General features: G+C 39.7%; 1 protein-coding gene across 1 annotated transcript; it reads left to right on the forward strand.

The window, feature by feature from the left end:
* Nucleotides 1-14: 14 nt before the first annotated feature.
* LOC110669794 (uncharacterized) lies at nucleotides 15-3,867 on the forward strand. The gene is made up of 4 exons (XM_021831566.2): nucleotides 15-720; nucleotides 1,625-2,413; nucleotides 3,121-3,168; nucleotides 3,250-3,867. The coding sequence occupies exons 1-4, from the start codon at nucleotides 535-537 to the stop codon at nucleotides 3,568-3,570; spliced, it is 1,344 nt and encodes a 447-aa protein (XP_021687258.2). The 5' UTR covers nucleotides 15-534; the 3' UTR covers nucleotides 3,571-3,867.
* Nucleotides 3,868-20,724: the final 16,857 nt, after the last annotated feature.

Here is a 20,724-nt window from a genome sequence, read left to right on the forward strand (position 1 = left end):
CAGTAATGGATTATTGGCCACTGCAGATGTATATGGAGGACCAGGATTGAATACAACTTTACAAGAACATCCAGAAAGGCAGAGGAAGGTGGAGCTACCAACGAGGAAGGTGGGTAAGGCGCACTGCGCAGAGGGACAATTTGATAAGGCCGGTCCACCTAAAAATCCAGATCGGAGGACACAATCGTAAATTCATGCCCCATCTTTAAATTGCAACAAACTACAAAGTAACGAAAGTGGCGAAGGAAAAAGAGAAAAAAGTGGAGAGAGCCTTCCCCTTCTTCCGTCCTTTGTATTGAAGCCCCAAAGGCCTCACAATTTCACAGTCTTCTCCTTCTCTTTCTCCTCCTCCTCCTATTCTTCACCTTCATTTCCTTAAACTAACACGCTCTAATTCCAATCCAATCTAAACCAACCCATTGTCTTCCGTCGGTTGATACAGTTTTCAGATCTAATCAATTTAATCGGAGACGAGATTCTGACCCGATCGCACCTTACTTTGTTTCATTGGTACACGCTAAGAGAGATAGAACGATGTCGTGTTCTTCTTCGTCAGGTTCTGAATCCGAGGACGATGAGGGAATCGATTCTTATAGGAAAGGCGGTTATCATGCCGTTAGAGTCGGCGATCAGTTCGCTGGTGGCCGTTATATCGCGCAGAGGAAGCTTGGCTGGGGCCAGTTCTCTACTGTCTGGCTCGCTTATGATACTCAATCCTCTGTATGTCTCCGTTTTTATTGTTGCTTTTAATTTTCTCTTTCCTTTTAAATTGGATCATGATCAATAACTGCTACACTTTCTAAATCTCTTGTTTTCGTTTTTGATGAAGAGATGTTGACTTTCTGTGTTAAATTTTTGTTATTTTAATATAAAAATGTCCTGCCGTTATACATTTCTATTTTTGGGTAGGTTTTTTTTTTTTAGGTTCGATGAGATCAATGTGAGTGCTAATGCTATTTTGACCAGTAGTGTGTATATGGACAAAGATCCATCTTGGTTTTCTCATGTTTCCCAAGTAACTCACATCTGTCCTGCTAGTGCGGAACTATGTTTTTGCTTTTAGAGGTGTCAGACGATGGTATGTAATTGATTTATAAACCATATATATATGGGATAGAAGAATTTGTTTCGTGTCTGTTTTGCCTTACCATTGAATGCATATGTCTTTGTCGTCCTTTTGGTTTAATTGAAATGAAATTTTGACAGTTACATTCTGTTGCTTCAATTTCTTCAATTGGGGTTGCGAAATTTTAACTTAGCATTAGCGATACAATTTTTTTTTCCTCTGTAATACCTGATCATGTTAACTTGGCTAAAATCCCATGTTTGCAAATAAATAAAATAAAGACTAGTGATTAAATATGTGGTGTGTTTGAGCTAGAAAGAATTTTTGGAGGGCCAACCTGTGCCTATATAAATCATTGACTTTGGCTTCTTATCTAATCAAATGTTGACATCCAATACACTAGGCTTTTGCTGCTGTCAAGTGTCAATGCGAATATTTTGCAAGCTACTGATTGTTACTATTGCCCTGTTTCAGCACTGCCCCCCTTTCAAGCTAGAATTGAAATGCCTGGAGCTTTTCTTTTCTTGAATTCTGAATTTATTTCTTTTCACTTTCCAGAATTATGTTGCACTTAAAATCCAGAAAAGTGCTGCACAATTTGCTCAGGCTGCCCTTCACGAAATTGAAATCCTCTCAGCTATAGCTGATGGCGATCCATCTAATTCCAAATGTGTTGTGCGACTGATTGACCACTTCAAGCATGGAGGACCAAATGGGCACCATCACTGCATGGTCCTTGAATTTCTTGGTGACAGCTTGCTCCGGCTAATCAGGCATACTCGTTACAAAGGTCTACAATTGAATAAAGTTAGAGAGATATGCAAATGCATTTTGATAGGCCTGGATTACTTGCATAGGGAACTTGGTTTGATCCACACTGACCTAAAACCTGAAAATATTCTTCTCTATTCCACTATTGATCCTGCCAAGGATCCAATTAGATCTGGGCTCACACCAATTCTTCAAAGGCCTGAAGGTAGCCTTAATGGTGGGGCTACAATGAATATCATTGAGAAGAAGCTGAAAAGGAGAGCAAAGAGGGCAATTGCTAAGATTTCAGAAAGAAGAGCTTCAATGGGAGGAGCTGGAGCTGTGAAAAAACCAGAGAAATGCTTGGATGGAGTTGATGTGAGGTGCAAGGTTGTTGATTTTGGAAATGCGTGTTGGGCTGACAAACAGTTTGCAGAAGAGATTCAAACGAGGCAGTATAGAGCTCCTGAAGTCATTCTGCTGTCGGGATATTCCTTCTCTGTTGATATGTGGTCATTTGCTTGCACAGCTTTCGAGCTAGCTACAGGTGACATGCTGTTTGCTCCTAACGGTGGACAGGGATATAGTGAGGATGAGGTAGGATATATGCTTTAACATTGTCAGAAATCATTATTATTTTAATAATCTATGTTTATTTTCTTACGACTGAATGTGATAAGGTATTAGAAGTAGAAAATAAAAAATTTGGAAGACTGTTGAAGGAAGGTGGAAGAGAGAGGGGGGGGGGGGGGGTGTGGTTGGAAAGAATTGAACTGGTGTTTACTTGATTTATGCTTTCTTTTCTCTTTTTATCCATCTTGGCAGCAAAATGGACAAATCCTGTGTTTCCTTTCATTTTTAACTGTTTTTGTGATGGAAAAAAAACCTAGGAAAACAAATGAGTGATCGGAAGATAACTTATGCCTGGTTTAGGTTTGCTTTTTTGTCTAGGACCCAATTAAATGAATGAGATATTTCTGGACTAGATTTTGGCTTCTCTAGGGAGGGCATATTGTTTGGATAAACCTGTTGTTGTGTTAATATATCATGATAGACTGAGTTTGAATCTTTATCACCGGTTGATAATCACCTTCACCTTTAATTACATTTGAATGATCTGCAAAAAGAAGCATGTGGAATTATAGGTTGTATTACGGACTGATCTTGATTCTTGACATGACTGGTTAATTTGCCATTGCTCTTAGTATGCCAATTTATCGTCACTTAACAATATTTATGTGGTAATACCAAATTGCTGAGCTTGTACTTACATGGTAATAATGCGAGGTGTCGGTTGGTCTCAGGATCACCTTGCTCTAATGATGGAACTCCTTGGAAAGATGCCGCGAAAGGTATGCTTATAGATTTTAATGGCTTCTGATATATATTCTATTATTTGTTGCCCATTTATCTCATAGTTCTTGCATAAGCAGATAGCTGTTGGAGGAGCTCAATCCAAGAATTATTTCGATAAGTATGGGGACTTAAAAAGGATTCGAAGGCTGAAATTTTGGCCGCTTGATCGCTTGCTGGTTGATAAATACAAATATTCTGAGAATGAAGCTCGGGAGTTTGCAGACTTTCTTTGTCCCCTTCTCGATTTTACACCAGAGAAGCGGCCCACTGCTCAGCAATGCCTGCAACATCCTTGGCTCAATCTCAGAAGTTCTGGTCAGATTGAGATGAAAAGTGAAGGTGATATGGAAAAGTTGCATATAGGGATGAGCAACCTTCAACTAAAGGTGGGCAAGTGAAGAAGGGATCCAGGGTGTTTGCACCATTTTCAAGTCCCTCCCTCCACCTATAAGGATATTGATTTTTTTTTTTTGCTTCCTTACATTTTTAATAAGATTTTTTTTTATTATTATTGATTAACTAAAATGTAAATTAGTAATTGATTATTGTGAGGGAATGACATGAGGGAGAGAAATTAACTGCAATGACTGGAAGTAGTGGCTGATGCCCTAACCAGAACAATACACATTCTTTGCCACATGTAATTGATTTTGACAGTTCATATTAGTAGAGATTGTGTCACATCATAAAGTGAATTTCCCCTGTTTGAATAGAATCAGTGATTTGATTGCATTGCATTAAAAACTCCTTTGGTTGGATTGCTTCTTTTGGATTACTATTCTTTATGAGATTGAGGAATTATAGCTGGCGAGAATGAACTTGCATTAGTTGATTTTCATTTCATTATGAGATCGCAGAAAACAAGGTGGAACCATTACAGAGTTGTTTTGTAACATCCCAAAATTTTAAATCTTATGAGCATTTTTGGTATTTTAATTTTATTTAAATTTTAGGAATTTTTTTGAGATTTTTCAGATTTTAAAAATCGGGTTCGGTTTTCCGAAAATATAAATTTTGAATTTAAAGATCACGTGGCAAAACTAAAAATATATTTGGATTCTACGTATTTTTCTGAGTTTTCTGGAATTTTTTCGGAATTTTTGGACCTCATTTTCGGTCTCAAGGCAGAGTAAAAATTTAAAATTTTGTATTCTGAATCGAACCGGTGGAATCGAACCGGACCGGATCGGACAGGTCGAATCGGACCGGTCTTCTTCTCTTTTTCTTCTCCCTCCCGCGAGCGCCGACCTTCTCCTCTTCTCTCTCTCTTTTCTCTCTCCTCCCTCCTCCCCTTGCCTCGCCGCCGCCTCCCCTGCGTCCCCACCTCGCCGGCGCCCCACCTCGGCCCTTCCCCACGGCCGGCCGCCGCCTAGAAAGCCGGAAAACGGCCTTAGAACGGACGCGCAGCGTGCGCGCGACTGTTGGACTTCCCGGCCAAAATCCGGCCGATCCGGCCACCAATTGGATCGGGTCTTGTGTCTAAAATCATCTACTCGGCGAGAGCTTTCCATAGACACCAAGAACGCCGAAATCCATCAAGCGGTTTGTCCAATTTTTGCTCGAGAAGTTTTTAGCCCATTTCGACTTTTGGGCTAGATTTCTCGAAAACCGTGAATCACACGAGAAAACCGAGGGTACCAGCACGCTCCACTCGTCGAGAGCTTCGCGGCGACATAAATTTCAAATTTTTTCGACACCGTTTTTCGGTGGGTCCCACGAAACTTCGCAGTGTTTTTCCGAGCATTTAATGAGCTTAGAAAATTCTGAAAAAATTTATGTACTAACCCCCGTGTTATGGGCTTCGTGTAGGTATCCTCGATTCACGGAAATTTGATGATTGGCCGGTTCAGTGAAATTAGGCGAACGGACCGTTCTGGAAAAGTCTCCGAATTGGACCGAGGTTTTGGCTAGCCCCCCATTGTCAGACGTCCCGAGCGCGTTCCCGAAGTCGGAATCGGCAAAGGTGAGCCGGGATAGCCTTCTTCCTCCGCCCAGCCGCCATAGTGACCGTTGTTAAGTCTGTGAGTAAAATATTAATTTTAATTGTAATTTCGATATTATTATATGTTCAGCATGCCCATGCATCACTTATATGCATATATTTATGTAGTTAAACTCTAGGCACGATTTATGATGCATTGATAACTGTTAAAGTGCCATGATGTTGTTGTGGTAATTTGGAGCAGTGTGCGTGCGTTGGCGTGCGTGTGATGTGGTGTGGACTATGGATAGGACGGGTAGTCACGGCTTGAGTTCTTCGCTGGGACCCGATCCTTCGAGGGGTAGTCACGGCTTGAGTTCTTCGCTGGGACCCTCGATTTGGTTTATTAAGCGAAAGTCCGGCTTGAGTTCTTCGCTGGCACCAGGTTGGATTTAAGAGAGCTGTATAGGGGATTAACTCCCATATGTTATGATTGATGCTACAGGGTGCGTGAGTGCTCCAAATTACCTTTTTGATGTTATGATGTGAAAATGATGTGGATGTTGCATTAGTTTTAGATAGTTATAGAGATTATGGTTAAAATTGATATTTTACTCTCTGAGTCGAACGCTCACTCCTGTTCAATATTTTTTCAGGCTACAGGAGGCTTTTATTTTGGTTAACCTGCTTTTCTCCTTCGCAAATTGTTTATCAATATTTGTGTAATTTTATTTACTCCTAGAATTTCCGCATGTGTTAGAATTATTTATTTGGTTATGGTCTGTAATATTATTATAATGTTGGACCTGTAAACGTATAATGATATGCATGTTTGATGGATTGGATGAGGGAGCTGAGCTCCCATTTATTTTTATGAGGATATGAGTATGTGGAGGGTGAGCTGAGCTCCCCAATTGAGTATTTATTGTGTTTACAGGTCGGGTGAGTCGAAAACTCCCCGTTGGAAAGTCCATTTTATGGTCGGACTCTGTCCGTTTGTTTTCTTGAATTTGGGCCCAAATGGGCCTTAGAGTTGGGTTAATGAACAGTTAGGCTTACTACGGGCCTCGGGGGCTTTAGGCTGGCCCAGGTCCTAGTCTTGGTCCGCCCATAGGTTGGGTCGTGACAGATGTGGTATCGAGCTTAGGCTCCAGTTACGAGGAATGTTTGTCTAAAGTGTTGGGAAGAGTCTACTAGGAGTCACATGCGGAAAAATAGGGTCCACATTCGTCTTGCATTGTCGACTTTGCTTCTAGTTTCTGCTCCATATATTGTGTATAAATATTAGTCTATAGAGCTGTGTAATGTGCAGTTTTGAATTTTGTGGGCTAATGCTGCTGAATTTCAGGAAAATGCGTAGAAGCAGGAGAGCTGCCTCGCACTGTAACAGATGTGCCTGACGAGGTGTCAGCACAGGATGAGGCGCCTGCCCCGAGAAGGCGGGTTAGGAGGCCTAGAGCTGCTCAAGTAGAGGAGCAGCCACCCCCAGTACAGGATCAGTCCTTTATGGCACAGGGTCCCATGGACCCAATGGCAGTTACTCTAGCTGGTTTGCAGAGGACCATTTATATGATGGCGCAGTATATGGTCCACCCTCCACAGCAGCAGCAGTCCACCACACCAAGAGAGGAATCTTACAAACAGATCATAAATTTCAAGAAGTTGGTGCCTGGTACTTATGATGTGTCAGACGATGCATATCGGTTTTTGGATTTCAGACGGCGAGAGCAGAATTGTAATTGCTGATAGAATACTGATAGAGTGTATGCAGCATGTCATGGGACCTATGCCTAGACAATGGATGAATGACTACGTGTTACCCCGGATGGAGGGTTTGACATGGGCTCAGTTTGTGGAACTTTTTATCAATCGGTTTGTGCTAGAAAGCTTCAGAGATCAGAAGCAGTGGGCCTTTGAGGCCTTAAGACAGAATGGCAGGTTTGTAGATGAATATGCTACAGAATTTCTGGAATTGAGCAGATATGCCCCTGCAGCAGTAGCTACAGAAACTATGAAGGTGAAGAGATTCCTAAAGGGGCTTGACAGGAGGTATGCGAACCTGGCCATGATGTCAAATCAGTCTTTTGACGTGGTAGTTGATCGAGCCAGACAGATAGAGATTAGCTATGCTGTGGATGACAGCGGAAGAGCAAAGAAAAACAGAGCAGAGGGTTCTACCGGTGTCCCTTCCATGGGTACTCCGGACAGTGGTGGCCAGAGTAATTACAGAGGAAGAAGTAGGAACAAGAAGAGTGGTTTTAGACACAGACCACGAGGATCTGCACTGTGGTACAGATTGGCCGGTGGTCACGATTCGAGTACGATTAGCCTGGTCCAGTTCAGATCCTCCTTAGCACCTTGTGCACAGTGTGGAAGAGGACATTCAGGACCTTGTTTTATGGGTTCAGAGTATGCTTGGTGTGGCCAACCAGTCACTTTGCTAGGGAATGCCGTGTTCAATGAGCCACGATGGGGTCACGTGGTTACATTGCAAATGTTCCTCGCCATTGTATCCGGTACTTCCAACATGGCGGCGATCGATTCGATGCCAGGCGAAGACAAGGGGCGTGGATTTGGAGGCGGTCAGAGGTAGAAGTCGATGTCGTGTTACGCCACTCAGGGTAGGGGTCAAGCTCGGGTTTTCACCCTGACCCACCAGGATGCTCAAGCTTCAAATGCAGTTGTGGCAGGTATTCTTCTGGTCTGTTCCTATGAAGCTCGTGTTTTGATAGATCCAGGTGCTACGCACTCATTTGTCTCCCCTGTGTTTGCCATGAGGTTGGGTAGAAACCCTACAACTTTAGAGTGCCCTTTGTCGGTAGCTACCCCACTTAGTGACAACATAGATGTAGATATGGTTTTTTCGGGTAGTCCAGTGGTAGTGGATGGAAAGATCCTCCCAGCAGATTTGGTTCCTCTACCGGTAATGGATTTTGATGTAATTTTGGGGATGGATTGGTTGGCAACTCATTATGCCACCTTAGACTGCAGGAACAAAAAGGTGTATTTCCACATACCTGGTGTGGAAGAGTTTAGCTTTGATGGTGATAGGAGCGTGGCTCCATATAATTAGGTGTCAGCATGGAAAATGTTCCTGTTGTCAGAGAATTTATGGATGTCTTCCCAGAGGAGCTTCCAGGGTTGCCACCAGGAAGGGAAATAGAGTTTTGCATTGATGTTGTGCCGGGTACAAACCCCATATCAATGCCGCCATACAGGATGGCACCAGCAGAATTGAAAGAGTTAAAGGAGCAACTACAGGAGCTGTTGGACAAAGGTTTCATACGTCCGAGCACTTCACCCTGGGGTGCTCCTGTTCTATTTGTGAGAAAGAAGGATGGGTCATTGAGGTTGTGTATCGACTACAGACAGCTGAACAAGGTGACTGTGAAGAACAAGTATCCACTTCCTCGGATCGATGATTTGTTTGATAAGCTCCAAGGAGCTAGATTCTTTTCCAAGATAGACCTGCGATCAGGCTACCATCAGTTGAGAATCAGGAATGAGGACGTGTCCAAAACGGCTTTCAGGACAAGATATGGTCATTATGAGTTCTTGGTGATGTCTTTTGGACTCACTAATGCACCAGCAGCCTTCATGGACTTGATGAACAGGGTGTTCAAGTCATTTTTGGACCGTTTTGTCATCGTATTTATAGATGACATTTTGGTATACTCTCAGATCGAGGAAGAACACGTGTGGCACTTGAGAATGGTGTTGTAGACGTTGAGGGAGCACAAGCTATATGCCAAATTTTCAAAATGTGAATTTTGGCTAGAAAGCATCTCATTCTTGGGACACGTGGTTTCTAGTGACGGCATTCAAGTGGATCCCAAGAAAATTGAAGCTGTAACTGATTGGCTTAGGCCTACAACAGTCACTGAGGTGTGAAGTTTTCTGGGTTTAGCTGGCTACTATAGGCGTTTTGTACAAGATTTCTCCAGGATAGCGGCTCCCCTAACTAAGTTGACCAGGAAGAATATTCCATTCATTTGGACAGATGACTGTGAGGTGAGTTTCCAGAAGCTTAAGGAGTGTCTAACCACTGCCCCTGTGTTGACACTACCTGTGAGTGGTGAAGGATACACCGTGTATTGTGACGCCTCCAGAGTTGGCCTAGGGTGTGTTTTGATGCAGAATGGAAAGGTAGTGGCTTATGCTTCAAGGCAGCTGAAGAGGCATGAGCAGAACTACCCCACCCATGATTTGGAAATGGCGGCTGTAGTCTTTGCACTTAAAGTCTGGAGACACTACCTGTATGGTGAAGTGTGCGAGATATACACCGACCACAAGAGTTTGAAGTATATCTTCCAACAGAAGGATTTAAACTTGAGACAGAGGAGATGGATGGAGCTTCTGAAGGACTATGATTGCACCATCCAGTACCACCCTGGGAAGGCCAATGTAGTAGCAGATGCTTTGAGCAGAAAATCTTCTGGTAGCTTGGCGCACATTTCAGCAGAGAAGAGACCATTGATTCAGGAAGTACATGAGTTGATGGATCAAGGTTTAATCCTAGATCTTTTAGATGAGGGGGTATTGTTGGCTCATTTTTCAGTGAGGCCAGACTTGCGGGACAGAGTTAGAGTTTTCCAACACAGAGACCAACAATTGATGAAGATCATAGAAAGAGTACAGCAAGGTGAAGGTGGTGAGTTTGGATTTGCCAATGATGGCGCCCTAGTGCAGGGTTCTAGGATACGTGTGCCCGATGTGGACAACCTCAGGAATGAAATCATGCGAGAGGCACACTATACACTGTACAATGTCCACCCAGGCTCCACCAAGATGTACCATGATGTGAAAGATAGTTATTGGTGGAATGGCATGAAGAGAGACATAGCAGACTTTGTGTCCAAGTGCTTGACTTGTCAGAAGGTGAAGTTTGAACACCAGAGACCGTCGGGGAAGCTGCAAGAGCTCCCTATCCCAGAATGGAAGTGGGAAATGATTACTATGGATTTTGTGACTGGGTTGCCTCGTACCACGCGAGGATATGATTCGATATGGGTAATTGTAGACCGCTTGACCAAATCAGCTCACTTCTTACCTGTAAAGACTACATACTCTGTGGCACAGTATGCCCGGCTCTACATTCGAGAAATAGTCAGATTGCATGGAGTTTCAGCTTCCATAATATCTGACAGAGGGCCCCAGTTCACTTCGCGGTTTTGGAGAAAGTTGCAGGAGGCACTTGGCACACAGTTGAACTTCAGTACGGCTTTCCACCCTTAGACAGACGGACAGTATGAAAGGACAATCCAAACACTGGAAGACATGCTTCGCATGAGTGTTTTGGATTTTGGAGGTCAATGGGATGAGCAGCTAGCTTTGGTGGAGTTTGCCTACAACAACAGTTATCACTCCAGTATAGGGATGGCACCCTATGAGGCACTATATGGAAGAAAGTGTAGGTCTCCTCTGTGTTGGACAGAAATGGGGGAAGCGAAGGTGCATGATGTAGACCTAGTGCAGTACACTTCAGAGGTAGTTCCTTTAATCAGGGAATGGCGAGGACAACTTTGATGAAGCAGAAGAGTTATGCAGACCCCAGACGGAGGGATGTGGAGTTTGCAGTGGGCGACTATGTATTCCTGAAGGTTTCTCCAATGAAGGGAGTCATGATTTGGAAGGAAGGGCAAGTTGACACCTCGGTATATCGGACCTTTTGAGGTTACTGATAGAGTTGGAGCAGTTGCTTACCGGTTGGATCTACCACCCAACCTCTCTCACGTTCATCCCGTGTTTCACATCTCCATGCTCAGGAAATACATTCCAGATCCTTCTCATGTACTACAGCCGGATGTGATAGAGCTAAAAGAGAACTTGACATTTGAGGAGCAGCCTGTAGCCATAGTGGACTACCAAGTGAGACAGCTAAGATCCAAACAGATCCCTATGGTTAAAGTTTTGTGGAGGAGTCAGTCAGTGGAAGAGTGCACCTGGGAGTCAGAATGGGACATGCGTAGCAAGTACCCTTATTTGTTCAATGTATGATCATGTGCTTTATTCTGCCTTGTGTAAAAATTCGAGGACGAATTTTCTGTAAGGGGGGAAGAATGTAACACCCCAAAATTTTAAATCTTATGAGCATTTTTGGTATTTTAATTTTATTTAAATTTTAGGAATTCTTTTGAGATTTTTCTAATTTTAAAAATCGAGTTCGATTTTTCGAAAATATAAACTTTGATGATTTTTAAAAATTAATTTAAAGACCACGTGGCAAAACTAAAAATATATTTAGAGTCTACGTATTTTTCTGAGTTTTCTGAAATTTTTTCGAAATTTTTGGACCTCGTTTTCGGTCCCGAGGTAGAGTAAAAATTCAAAATTTTGTATTCTGAATCGAACTGGCCGAATCGAACAGGACCGGATCGGACCGGTCGAATCGGACCGGTCTTCTTCTCTTTTTCTTCTCCCTCCCGCGCGCGCCGACCTTCTCCTCTTCTCTCTCTCTTTTCTCTCTCCTCCCTCCTCCCCTTGCCGCGCCGCCGCCTCCCCTGCGTCCCCACCTCGCCGGCGCCCCACCTCGACCCTTCCCCACAGCCGGCCGCAGCCTGGAACCCCGGAAAACGGCCTTAGAACGGACGCGCAGCGCGCGCGCGACTATTGGACTTCCCGGCCAAAATCCGGCCGATCCGGCCACCAATTGGACCGAGTCTTGTGTCTAAAATCATATACTCGGCGAGAGCTTTCCATAGACACCAAGAACGCCGAAATCCATCGAGCGGTTTGTCCAATTTTTGCTCGGGAAGTTTTTAGCCCATTTCGACTTTTGGGCTAGATTTCTCGAAAACCGTGAATCCCACGAGAAAACCGAGGGTACCCGCACACTCTACTCGTCGAGAGCTTCGCGGCGACATAAATTTCAAATTTTTCCGACACCGTTTTTCGGTGGGTCCCACGGAACTTCGCAGTGTTTTTCCGAGCATTTAATGAGCTTAGAAAATTCTGAAAAAATTTATGTACTAACCCCCGTGTTATGGGCTTCGTGTAGGTATCCTCGATTCGCGGAAATTCGACAGTTGACCGGGTCTGCGAAATTTCGGCCAGACAAACCCGTTACCGGAAAAGTCTCCGAATTGGACCGAGGTTTTGGCTAGCCCCCCATTGTCAGACGTCCCGAGCGCGTTCCCGAAGTCGGAATCGGCAAAGGTGAGCCGGGATAGCCTTCTTCCTCCGCCCAGCCGCCACAGTGACCGTTGTTAAGTCTGTGAGTAAAATATTAATTTTAATTGTAATTTCGATATTATTATATGTTCAGCATGCCCATGCATCACTTATATGCATATATTTATGTAGTTAAACTCTAGGCACGATTTATGATGCATTGATAACTGTTAAAGTGCCATGATGTTGTTGTGGTAATTTGGAGCAGTGTGCGTGTGTTGGCGTGCGTGTGATGTGGTGTGGACTATGGATAGGACGGGTAGTCACGGCTTGAGTTCTTCGCTAGGACCCGATCCTTCGAGGGGTAGTCACGGCTTGAGTTCTTCTCTGGGACCCTCGATTTGGTTTATTAAGCGAAAGTCCGGCTTGAGTTCTTCATGGCACCGTGTTGGATTTAAGAGAGTCAGATAGGGATCAGCTCCCATATGTTATGATTGATGCTACAGGGTGCGTGAGTGCTCCAAATTACCTTTTTGATGTTATGATGTGAAAATGATGTGGATGTTGCATTTCACTCTACAGGGTGCATTAGTTTTAGATAGTTATAGAGATTATGGTTAAAATTGATATTTTACTCTCTGAGTCGAACGCTCACTCCTGTTCAATATTTTTTCAGGCTACAAGAGGCTTTTATTTTGGTTAACCTGCTTTTCTCCTTCGCAGGTTGTTTATCAATATTTGTGTAATTTTATTTACTCATAGAATTTCCGCATGTGTTAGAATTATTTATTTGGTTATGGTCTGTAATATTATTATAATGTTGGACCTGTAAACGTATAATGATATGCATGTTTGATGGATTGGATGAGGGAGCTGAGCTCCCATTTATTTTTATGAGGATATGAGTATGTGGAGGGTGAGCTGAGCTCCCCAATTGAGTATTTATTGTGTTTACAGGTCGGGTGAGTTGAAAACTCCCCGTTGGAAAGTCCATTTTATGGCCGGACTCTGTCCGTTTGTTTTCTTGAATTTGAGCCCAAATGGGCCTTAGAGTTGGGTTAATGAACAGTTAGGCTTACTACGGGTCTCGGGGGCTTTAGGCTGGCCCAAGTCCTAGTGCCTGTCCGGCCCATAGGTTAGGTCGTGACATGTTTGTTATTTTGTTCTATAAAACCTCATGATTTTGTGAATGTGTGCTATTTCTTTGATTTTGTGCTTTTTACAATCTTATTAACATATAGCCGCAGTGAGAATTGGTGTTTGGTGATCTATTTTTGTGTACATTATCTGCATCCCATATTCATTTTGTAGATATGAATATTTTTGTGACGCCTATATACCTGAATTGTATATTTTGTAATGATAATACTGATATTAATTGAGATCCTTATTAATTAGTATAGTAACTAAAGGTAATAATTGGCTAAGTAGAAGAATATATATTACTCCTTCATCTCACAAACATATATTTACTTTTATTTCCACATGAATTAAAAGATATAATTAATATACTTAAAGCAATAAATTTTAGTTAATATTTTCTTAATATATCCTTCACTCATATTACTTCATTACAAATTAAATAACTCAAATTGTTAAATTATTTTTGAAAATAATAAATTTTGCTTTTTTAATATATATTAAATTTGGATATATTAATAAATAATTTATAATTTAAAATAAATTAAAAAAAAAACTTATTTTTATAGAATAGATGTCTTAATATCAAAATATTCTCAATTACTAGGATAAAAGTTATTAATAACAATGATGAACACAAGGTAACCAAGATTAGAGTAAGAAATTATAAATTGGTACATGTGCACTCCATAATGTCAAAAATAGAGACCAAAATAAAATAGGAATTTGAGAAAATCTATCAACCAGAAGTGTGATTTAGTAACAATAGAATTCCATGAAGGCATGAAACTCTTGATAACCTCTACATCCCACGAAGGAGAAACAAAAGCATTCACCAAACTATGAGAAATGACAATAAAAAAGCCCACCAAAGACACTAATCAAGATCACAGAATCAGATCTACATATGGTAAGTTAACTCAGGAGGCAGCAGCAGCAGCCCAGCCAGCCGAAGATGAGCTAACGCATGGCCCACCCTAACCCTATCCCCTGTTTATTTGGGGACATTTTAATATAATTTTATTTTCAATAAACGAATACTTGCTTTTATCTTTAAATAGTAAACCTATTGCGCAGTCATTACGACAACATATAAACTTTAATAATATTTTTTTAATATTATTTTTTACATAAATAACATCAAAATAATATATTCAAACATCGAATAATCAAGCTCAGGCAGTGAAGTACGGGATTGAACTAGCCATCCCCGCTGGCTTTCGCAAGCTCCAAGTGCAAAGTGACAGCCTCAACACAATTAGAGCGTTCTTCTTTGTTGGTGTCTTTTCTTCTGTGGCATGATTTTGAGCAATTTTTGGAATTTGGATTGAGGGCATGCGTGGGATCATTTGTTTTGGTTAGTTATTTGCTTTGTTTCAGTGTGCAATTTGCTTTTCTTGTCCTTGTTCTTTGATGATTTTGTGAAATCATATTATTTTGTTAGTTAATTAGCATGCCAATTTTTCTAAAATTGATTTAAAAACTATTATATTTTAGAATATATTTTTTATGAATATTTATAGTTATATATTATTTATAAAATGATGCTGAAAATTTTATTAATTTTTAGTAAAATGAAAATAATAGTAATAGTCATGAATGTAGTAGCTAATAATATAAGAAATTATGTTGGAAGATTTTTTGCAATAAAATATTAATTTATAAATTAATTTGCTTCATAAATAAAAAATAATATTAATATTTAATTAAATTTTAAATTTATTTCAAATGAGTGCAGAAAATATTTCAATTTGAATAAATTTAAGGCTTTTATAAAAATATTAATCACTTTTATTATAGAACAAACAAAATTTATTGGGATTTCTTTATTCTTCTCAAAATTTTATCGTAAAAATTAGCATATCAAGAAACTGTAATTATATATAAGATTAATAATCTTGTAATATTATAATTATAATTGTATTTGAATTATATAAATGTTAATGAGAGAGATTTTTTTATATAAGTAGGATTACTTTTATATATAATTCCTCTTAATTTTATTTTTATAATTGTATTTGAAATATATAAATGTTAATGAGAGAGAAATTTTTTTATATAAGTAGGATTACTTTTATATATAATTGCCCTTAATTTTATTTTACTTAATTTAGAGGAAAAAAATCATATATAATAATAAACCATTTTCTGAAAAAGAAAATACAATAATTAATATATATATATATATATATATATATATATATATATATATATATATATATATATATATAAAGAAAGATACCTAGTAGAAAAAAAAATAATTTTATAAAATAATAAATTCTCACTATAATCTTAAATTTACAATTGTCTTTCATGAATTTTATTTTTTTTTAAATTACTTAATTATTTTATTATTAATATCATCAAAAATATCTTTCAATATATATAATCAAATAATTATTTAATAACTAATCTTGCACCGGTGTCTTCATAATTTTTATTATAAAAAATACTTTTTTACACTTGCAATTACAATATATAATTCAATGCCAATTTTACTAACCAACAAATTTGTAACATCCAGAAAGAGAAAAAAAAAAAAAAAAGAATGATGAAACTTTGGCGTGTGACAGTGGATTTCCATTGTCACTACCAAAGTTTAAAAAAATAAATAAATAAATAAAATATTTCAGAAACGGGACCCCCCCCCCCAATTTTTTCCCTTCTCTTCTCTACTTCCCTCTCTTCTTCTTCTTCTTTCTTTCTCCGGCGACCAGCCGGCGACCTCCCAAGCGGCTCCCCACCCTGCCGGTGACCCTCCGGCGACGGCCAGACACCAGAAACGACGGCAAGAGAGGGAGAGGAGAGAGAAAACGTGCGCACAGTGGGCAGCGGCTTTTCGGCGCGATTCCGGCTTCATCCGACGTCCGATCGAGGCGATTCAGGTGGCGTTGGAAAGCTTGTTCCGAGAGCTTTCTTTTGATACCCATTTTGCAGCAAATAGAGGTCGGATGAGTGAGATATGGAGGAGCGAAGTTTCGGGTTTTTCAAGCTTTTTCGTCAGATCTACGACAATCCGACCGTTGGATCGACGATCCAAGACCACCTATGGACTGAGGAAGAGGAGAGGAACATGGTGGTATGATCAGATCCGGCAAATATCGCCGGCGACCGACGACCGTGCGCGGTGGTTCCGGTGGTGGCTCCGGTGGGCTATGGAGATTATTCAACTTCCAGAGGCTTCCTCATAAATTTTTGAGACACAGATAAACTTCGGATAAGATAATTTCTATTATTTCTTTGTCTGTGGAGTATAAATACAGTGTTTCTTAAACAGGAAAAATTGGAGAAAAATTCTAAGAAATATATATGATGAAAGTAAAATTATTTGGAGATATTTTATGGTGTTTGTTGAATTTTTGAGTGATTGTAGAATATGTTAGATGTTGGAAACTTATGGAATCGAGTAAAATTCTTGAATAAAATATTCATGGGTGATTAGAAAATTACAATTCATTTTGCGATAGTCTTATAATATTATTAGGGATCGCGGGGCAAAATCTTAGAATTTTTAGAGCTTGTTTGAGTGGATTTTTGCAAAATGTCAATTATAGGGACTAAAACATAATTTTTAAGATTTTGAGTATTATCTGATTTGGAGGGCCCAGGAGGGGCCATGTGATATTGATGAGATGTGATTGTGGAAATTGAGAATCTAGAAGTGTTATTTGAGCCTTTTTGCAGGTTGGGTAGGTCCCAGGTATAGGGAAAATTCTGCCGGATTTCCGGCATAAATTAAGCTGTCTGTTGCCTCTTTAGAGCTTTATTCTAACTTAGTACTAATAAATTTATAATTTAATTATTAGGTGATCGAGATCAGCTATTTTTCTGCATCCAGCAGCCACAATAATCATCGGTGTACTGTGAGTAAAATATTAATTTTAATTGTAATTTCGATATTATTATATGTTTAAACATGCCCATGTATCACTTATATGTATGTATCTATGTAGTTAAACTCTAGGCACGTTTTATGTTGCATTCACAACTGTTAAAGTGCCATGGATGTTGTTGTGGTAATTTGGAGCAGTGTGCATGCGTTAGCGTGCGTGTGATGTGGTGTGGACTATGAATAGGATGGGTAGACACGGCTTGAGATCTTCGCTGGGACCCGATCCTTCGGGGGTAGTCACGGCTTGAGTTCTTCGCTGGGACCCCCATTTGGTTTATTAAGAGAAAGTCCGGCTTGAGTTCTTCGCTGGCACCAGGTTGGATTTAAGAGAGCTGTATAGGGGATCAGCTCCCATATATTATGATTGATATTACTGGGTGTGTGAGTGCTCCAAATTACCTTTTTGCTGTTATGATGTGAAATTTTTGTTGATGTTGCATTTCACTCCATAGGGTGCATTAGTTTTAGATAGTTATAGAGATTATGGTTAAAATTGATATTTTACTCTCTGAGTCGAACGCTCACTCCTGTTCAATATTTTTTCAGGCCACAGGAGGAGTTATTTTACAGAGCAACCTGTTTTCTTCTTCGCAGGTTTAACGTCGATTATTTAATTGTTTTACTATCTTTTCTAAATTTAAAATCTAGAACTCTGCATGTGTTAGTAATAGTGTGGACCTTGTTAAAAAAATTGTATTAATTTAAATTTTTGAAATTTATAAATGAAGAATTGTATGGTATTTAAACAGTTTGTAAATGAGGTAACAGGGTTGAGCTGGGCTCCCCTGATTTTAGTTTCTGAAAATTTCTGGGTTAAGTTGGCTCAAAATATAATTATAACAGTTTAATTTAAATTATTTTATATGCATATTGGGCCTGGTTATGGATTTGAGGAATAGTTAGGCTTACTACAGGCCTCGGGGGCTTTAAGCTGGCCTAGGTCCTAGTGCCGGTCCGGCCCATAGGTTGGGTCGTGACAAAGTTGATATCAGAGCCTAGGCTCTAGATTCATGAGAAATAATATAATAGGGAGGAGTCTTGTTAGGATGTTACATGCGGAGTATAGGATTCTGTTTCGTCTTTTTCTGTAATTCTTTGTTTCTAGATTCTGCGTTATACCTCGGGAAATATAAAAGTTTCTCAATTAGTGTCTTGATTTTCGTGGAGTACATAGAAATGTGAAATAGAGTTAGTAGACATGTGAGGTCCATCATGAGGATACGTACTCCAAGAAATGCTATGTTTCTGTCTGTATGGGTTTAAATGGTGTACCCATTTCGTGTAAGGCACGAGTACATAAAGGTGAGTCTTGAAAGTACAGTTGCCCTAGATAAGGATGAGGATACCACTGCTGGCAGTCATCAGTGGATGACCCAGTCAGAATAAGTTTATGATAATAGAAGATTCAAGAGAGATAAGAGATTAAGAGACCTAGTGCATCGGGACGTATCGTAGTAACTATACAATGTTCTCAATGTCCGCTCTGTAGCTGCAGACTGATGCAGGACATGAGATTATTGTGTAGAGCTGCGTGCATCCTCTTGGTGCTCCATAATGAGGGTGTTTGCGGATGGCTTCTGTTTTGGTACAGTTATGCCAGAACAGAGTTTTATATCTGCAGAGGAGTTGGGAACTCCTGGTTAGGAGTCTAGAGTTAGAATATTGAAAGGTCACAGTTGGGTGGTAACTAGAGTCAGTGACTCAGTTACCCTAGCATGAGCTAGAGTTACATCAAGAGTTGCCATCAGACCAGAGGTTTCGGATTAGTTGCAAAGTAAACGTGACACTTATAGAGTGAGATCATCTAGTCTTCAGTATGGAGTTTTGGATCATTTTTGTAGTACGACAGATGTTTTGCTTAGAGTTTAGTGAGAATAGTATACCTTGTGTGTGTCAGTAAGGTGTAAAGTACAACTCTACTACTTAGAGAAGGTTGAAACTATGAATTAATGATTTATAGAGCTATGATATGATAAGAGAGACATTAATTTGACATGGTTTTGGGCAAGGTGGTAAATGTAGTACATTTGTTACAGCAAGTTAGGGTATAGACCTATCTTTTCAGAAGGGATCGAAGGTTATTATTGATAATGATGACTTATAGAATAGTGTCCCAGATGGGACTGTAGAGTGTGGTAGAGAGTAATTGGCTCGGGTATCCTGCGGAGGATGCAAGTTCTATTATAGGAATCATATATAATCAGATCACGATGGATGTAAATCCTTTGTAGTAGATGACGGATTTGGGTGCCCGGAATCTTAAGTTTTGGCTAATTGAGTAAACATGGAAAATAATAATAATAATAATAATAATAATAATAATAATAATAATAATAATAATAATAATAATAATAATAATAATAATAATAATAATAATTACTGCATAATCAGTTCTCGAGGTAGTAAGGGTATTATGTAAGCTAAAGGATAAGAATAGAAATCATACGATAAAGGTATGACTGCAATTTCCTGAGTTCCTTTCCAACTTCATATAGTTCAAAACAATAGTATAATCTAATTATAATAGTGTTGAGAGTAATATATTGGCAAAGATAAATCATAGAAGGCCAATGGATAAAGAAAGTGTAGAATGAAGGTTTGGACAATTGATTGCAGATGCAATATAATCTAAATGCTAGTAGAAGTACTAGCTAGAGTGGTCAAATGACCAAATCTGAGTAGCACAGACATATGATAACGTGGTAGAGACTCTGAAAGATATAGTTAGCAAGTACAACTGTCATGTTAGGAAGAAGAATGGAACCAGGGATAGAATAGCCAAGTTCTATTTTGGGTAAGACAAAGGAAATAAATAAAAGGACAACCTAAAGGGCGCGTAACAAAAGGAACAAAGTTAAGATATAGGGTAGGCTAAGTGTTGTTATTGGCAAGGTGAATGACAAGGATGAAGAAACCGAAATGGGACCATATTAGTGAGAATAGTGATGGAGGTATAGAATCTAGTAATGTGATACTCATAGCATGATATAGTTGAGATTGTGACAGGGGCTAAAATATAGAGCTTGGAGTTACATGATTAGATCATACTTTATTTATTCTCTATTTCTAAAGTGAAGTGGATAGTAATGGGGCAAGATTCTTTTAACTTGTTAACAGTATCAAGAAGATTAGGCGAGGAATACAATAATAATGAGCAAAAAGTAGAAGGTGTGCGATGATATTGCGGACTATCTAATTAGGTAGAGAAAAAGAAGTTAGTAAGTAGTAAGTTGAATAAAAGTTAATCTAAGGGATTGAATAGGTATGATGAGTGGAAAGAATTATAGATAATGACACATAGGCTTTAGGTTAGACTTTTGAGATAGTGAGAAGGTAGTTAGAGGTTCGTTATGAATGTCAGGCAAACGTCTTTAGTGTGATCAACAGAATCACTTTGTAGTGAAGCAGTAACGACAGAACAACAGTAGGGGTAGAATGAAAAGTGACAAGTCTGGGTGGTTATAAATCACTAGAAAGTTCAAGCATCAA

This window comes from Hevea brasiliensis, chromosome 16, assembly GCF_030052815.1.
Source record: "Hevea brasiliensis isolate MT/VB/25A 57/8 chromosome 16, ASM3005281v1, whole genome shotgun sequence".
NCBI lineage: Eukaryota > Viridiplantae > Streptophyta > Magnoliopsida > Malpighiales > Euphorbiaceae > Hevea > Hevea brasiliensis.

Excerpts from the sequence above, each read along its gene's own strand:
- LOC110669794 (XM_021831566.2), top strand. The coding sequence starts at position 535 with ATGTCGTGTTCTTCTTCGTCAGGTTCTGAATCCGAGGACGATGAGGGA. Across the intron at positions 721-1,624 it reads CTTATGATACTCAATCCTCT|AATTATGTTGCACTTAAAAT; the intron begins GTATGTCTCCGT and ends TTCACTTTCCAG. Across the intron at positions 2,414-3,120 it reads AGGGATATAGTGAGGATGAG|GATCACCTTGCTCTAATGAT; the intron begins GTAGGATATATG and ends GGTTGGTCTCAG.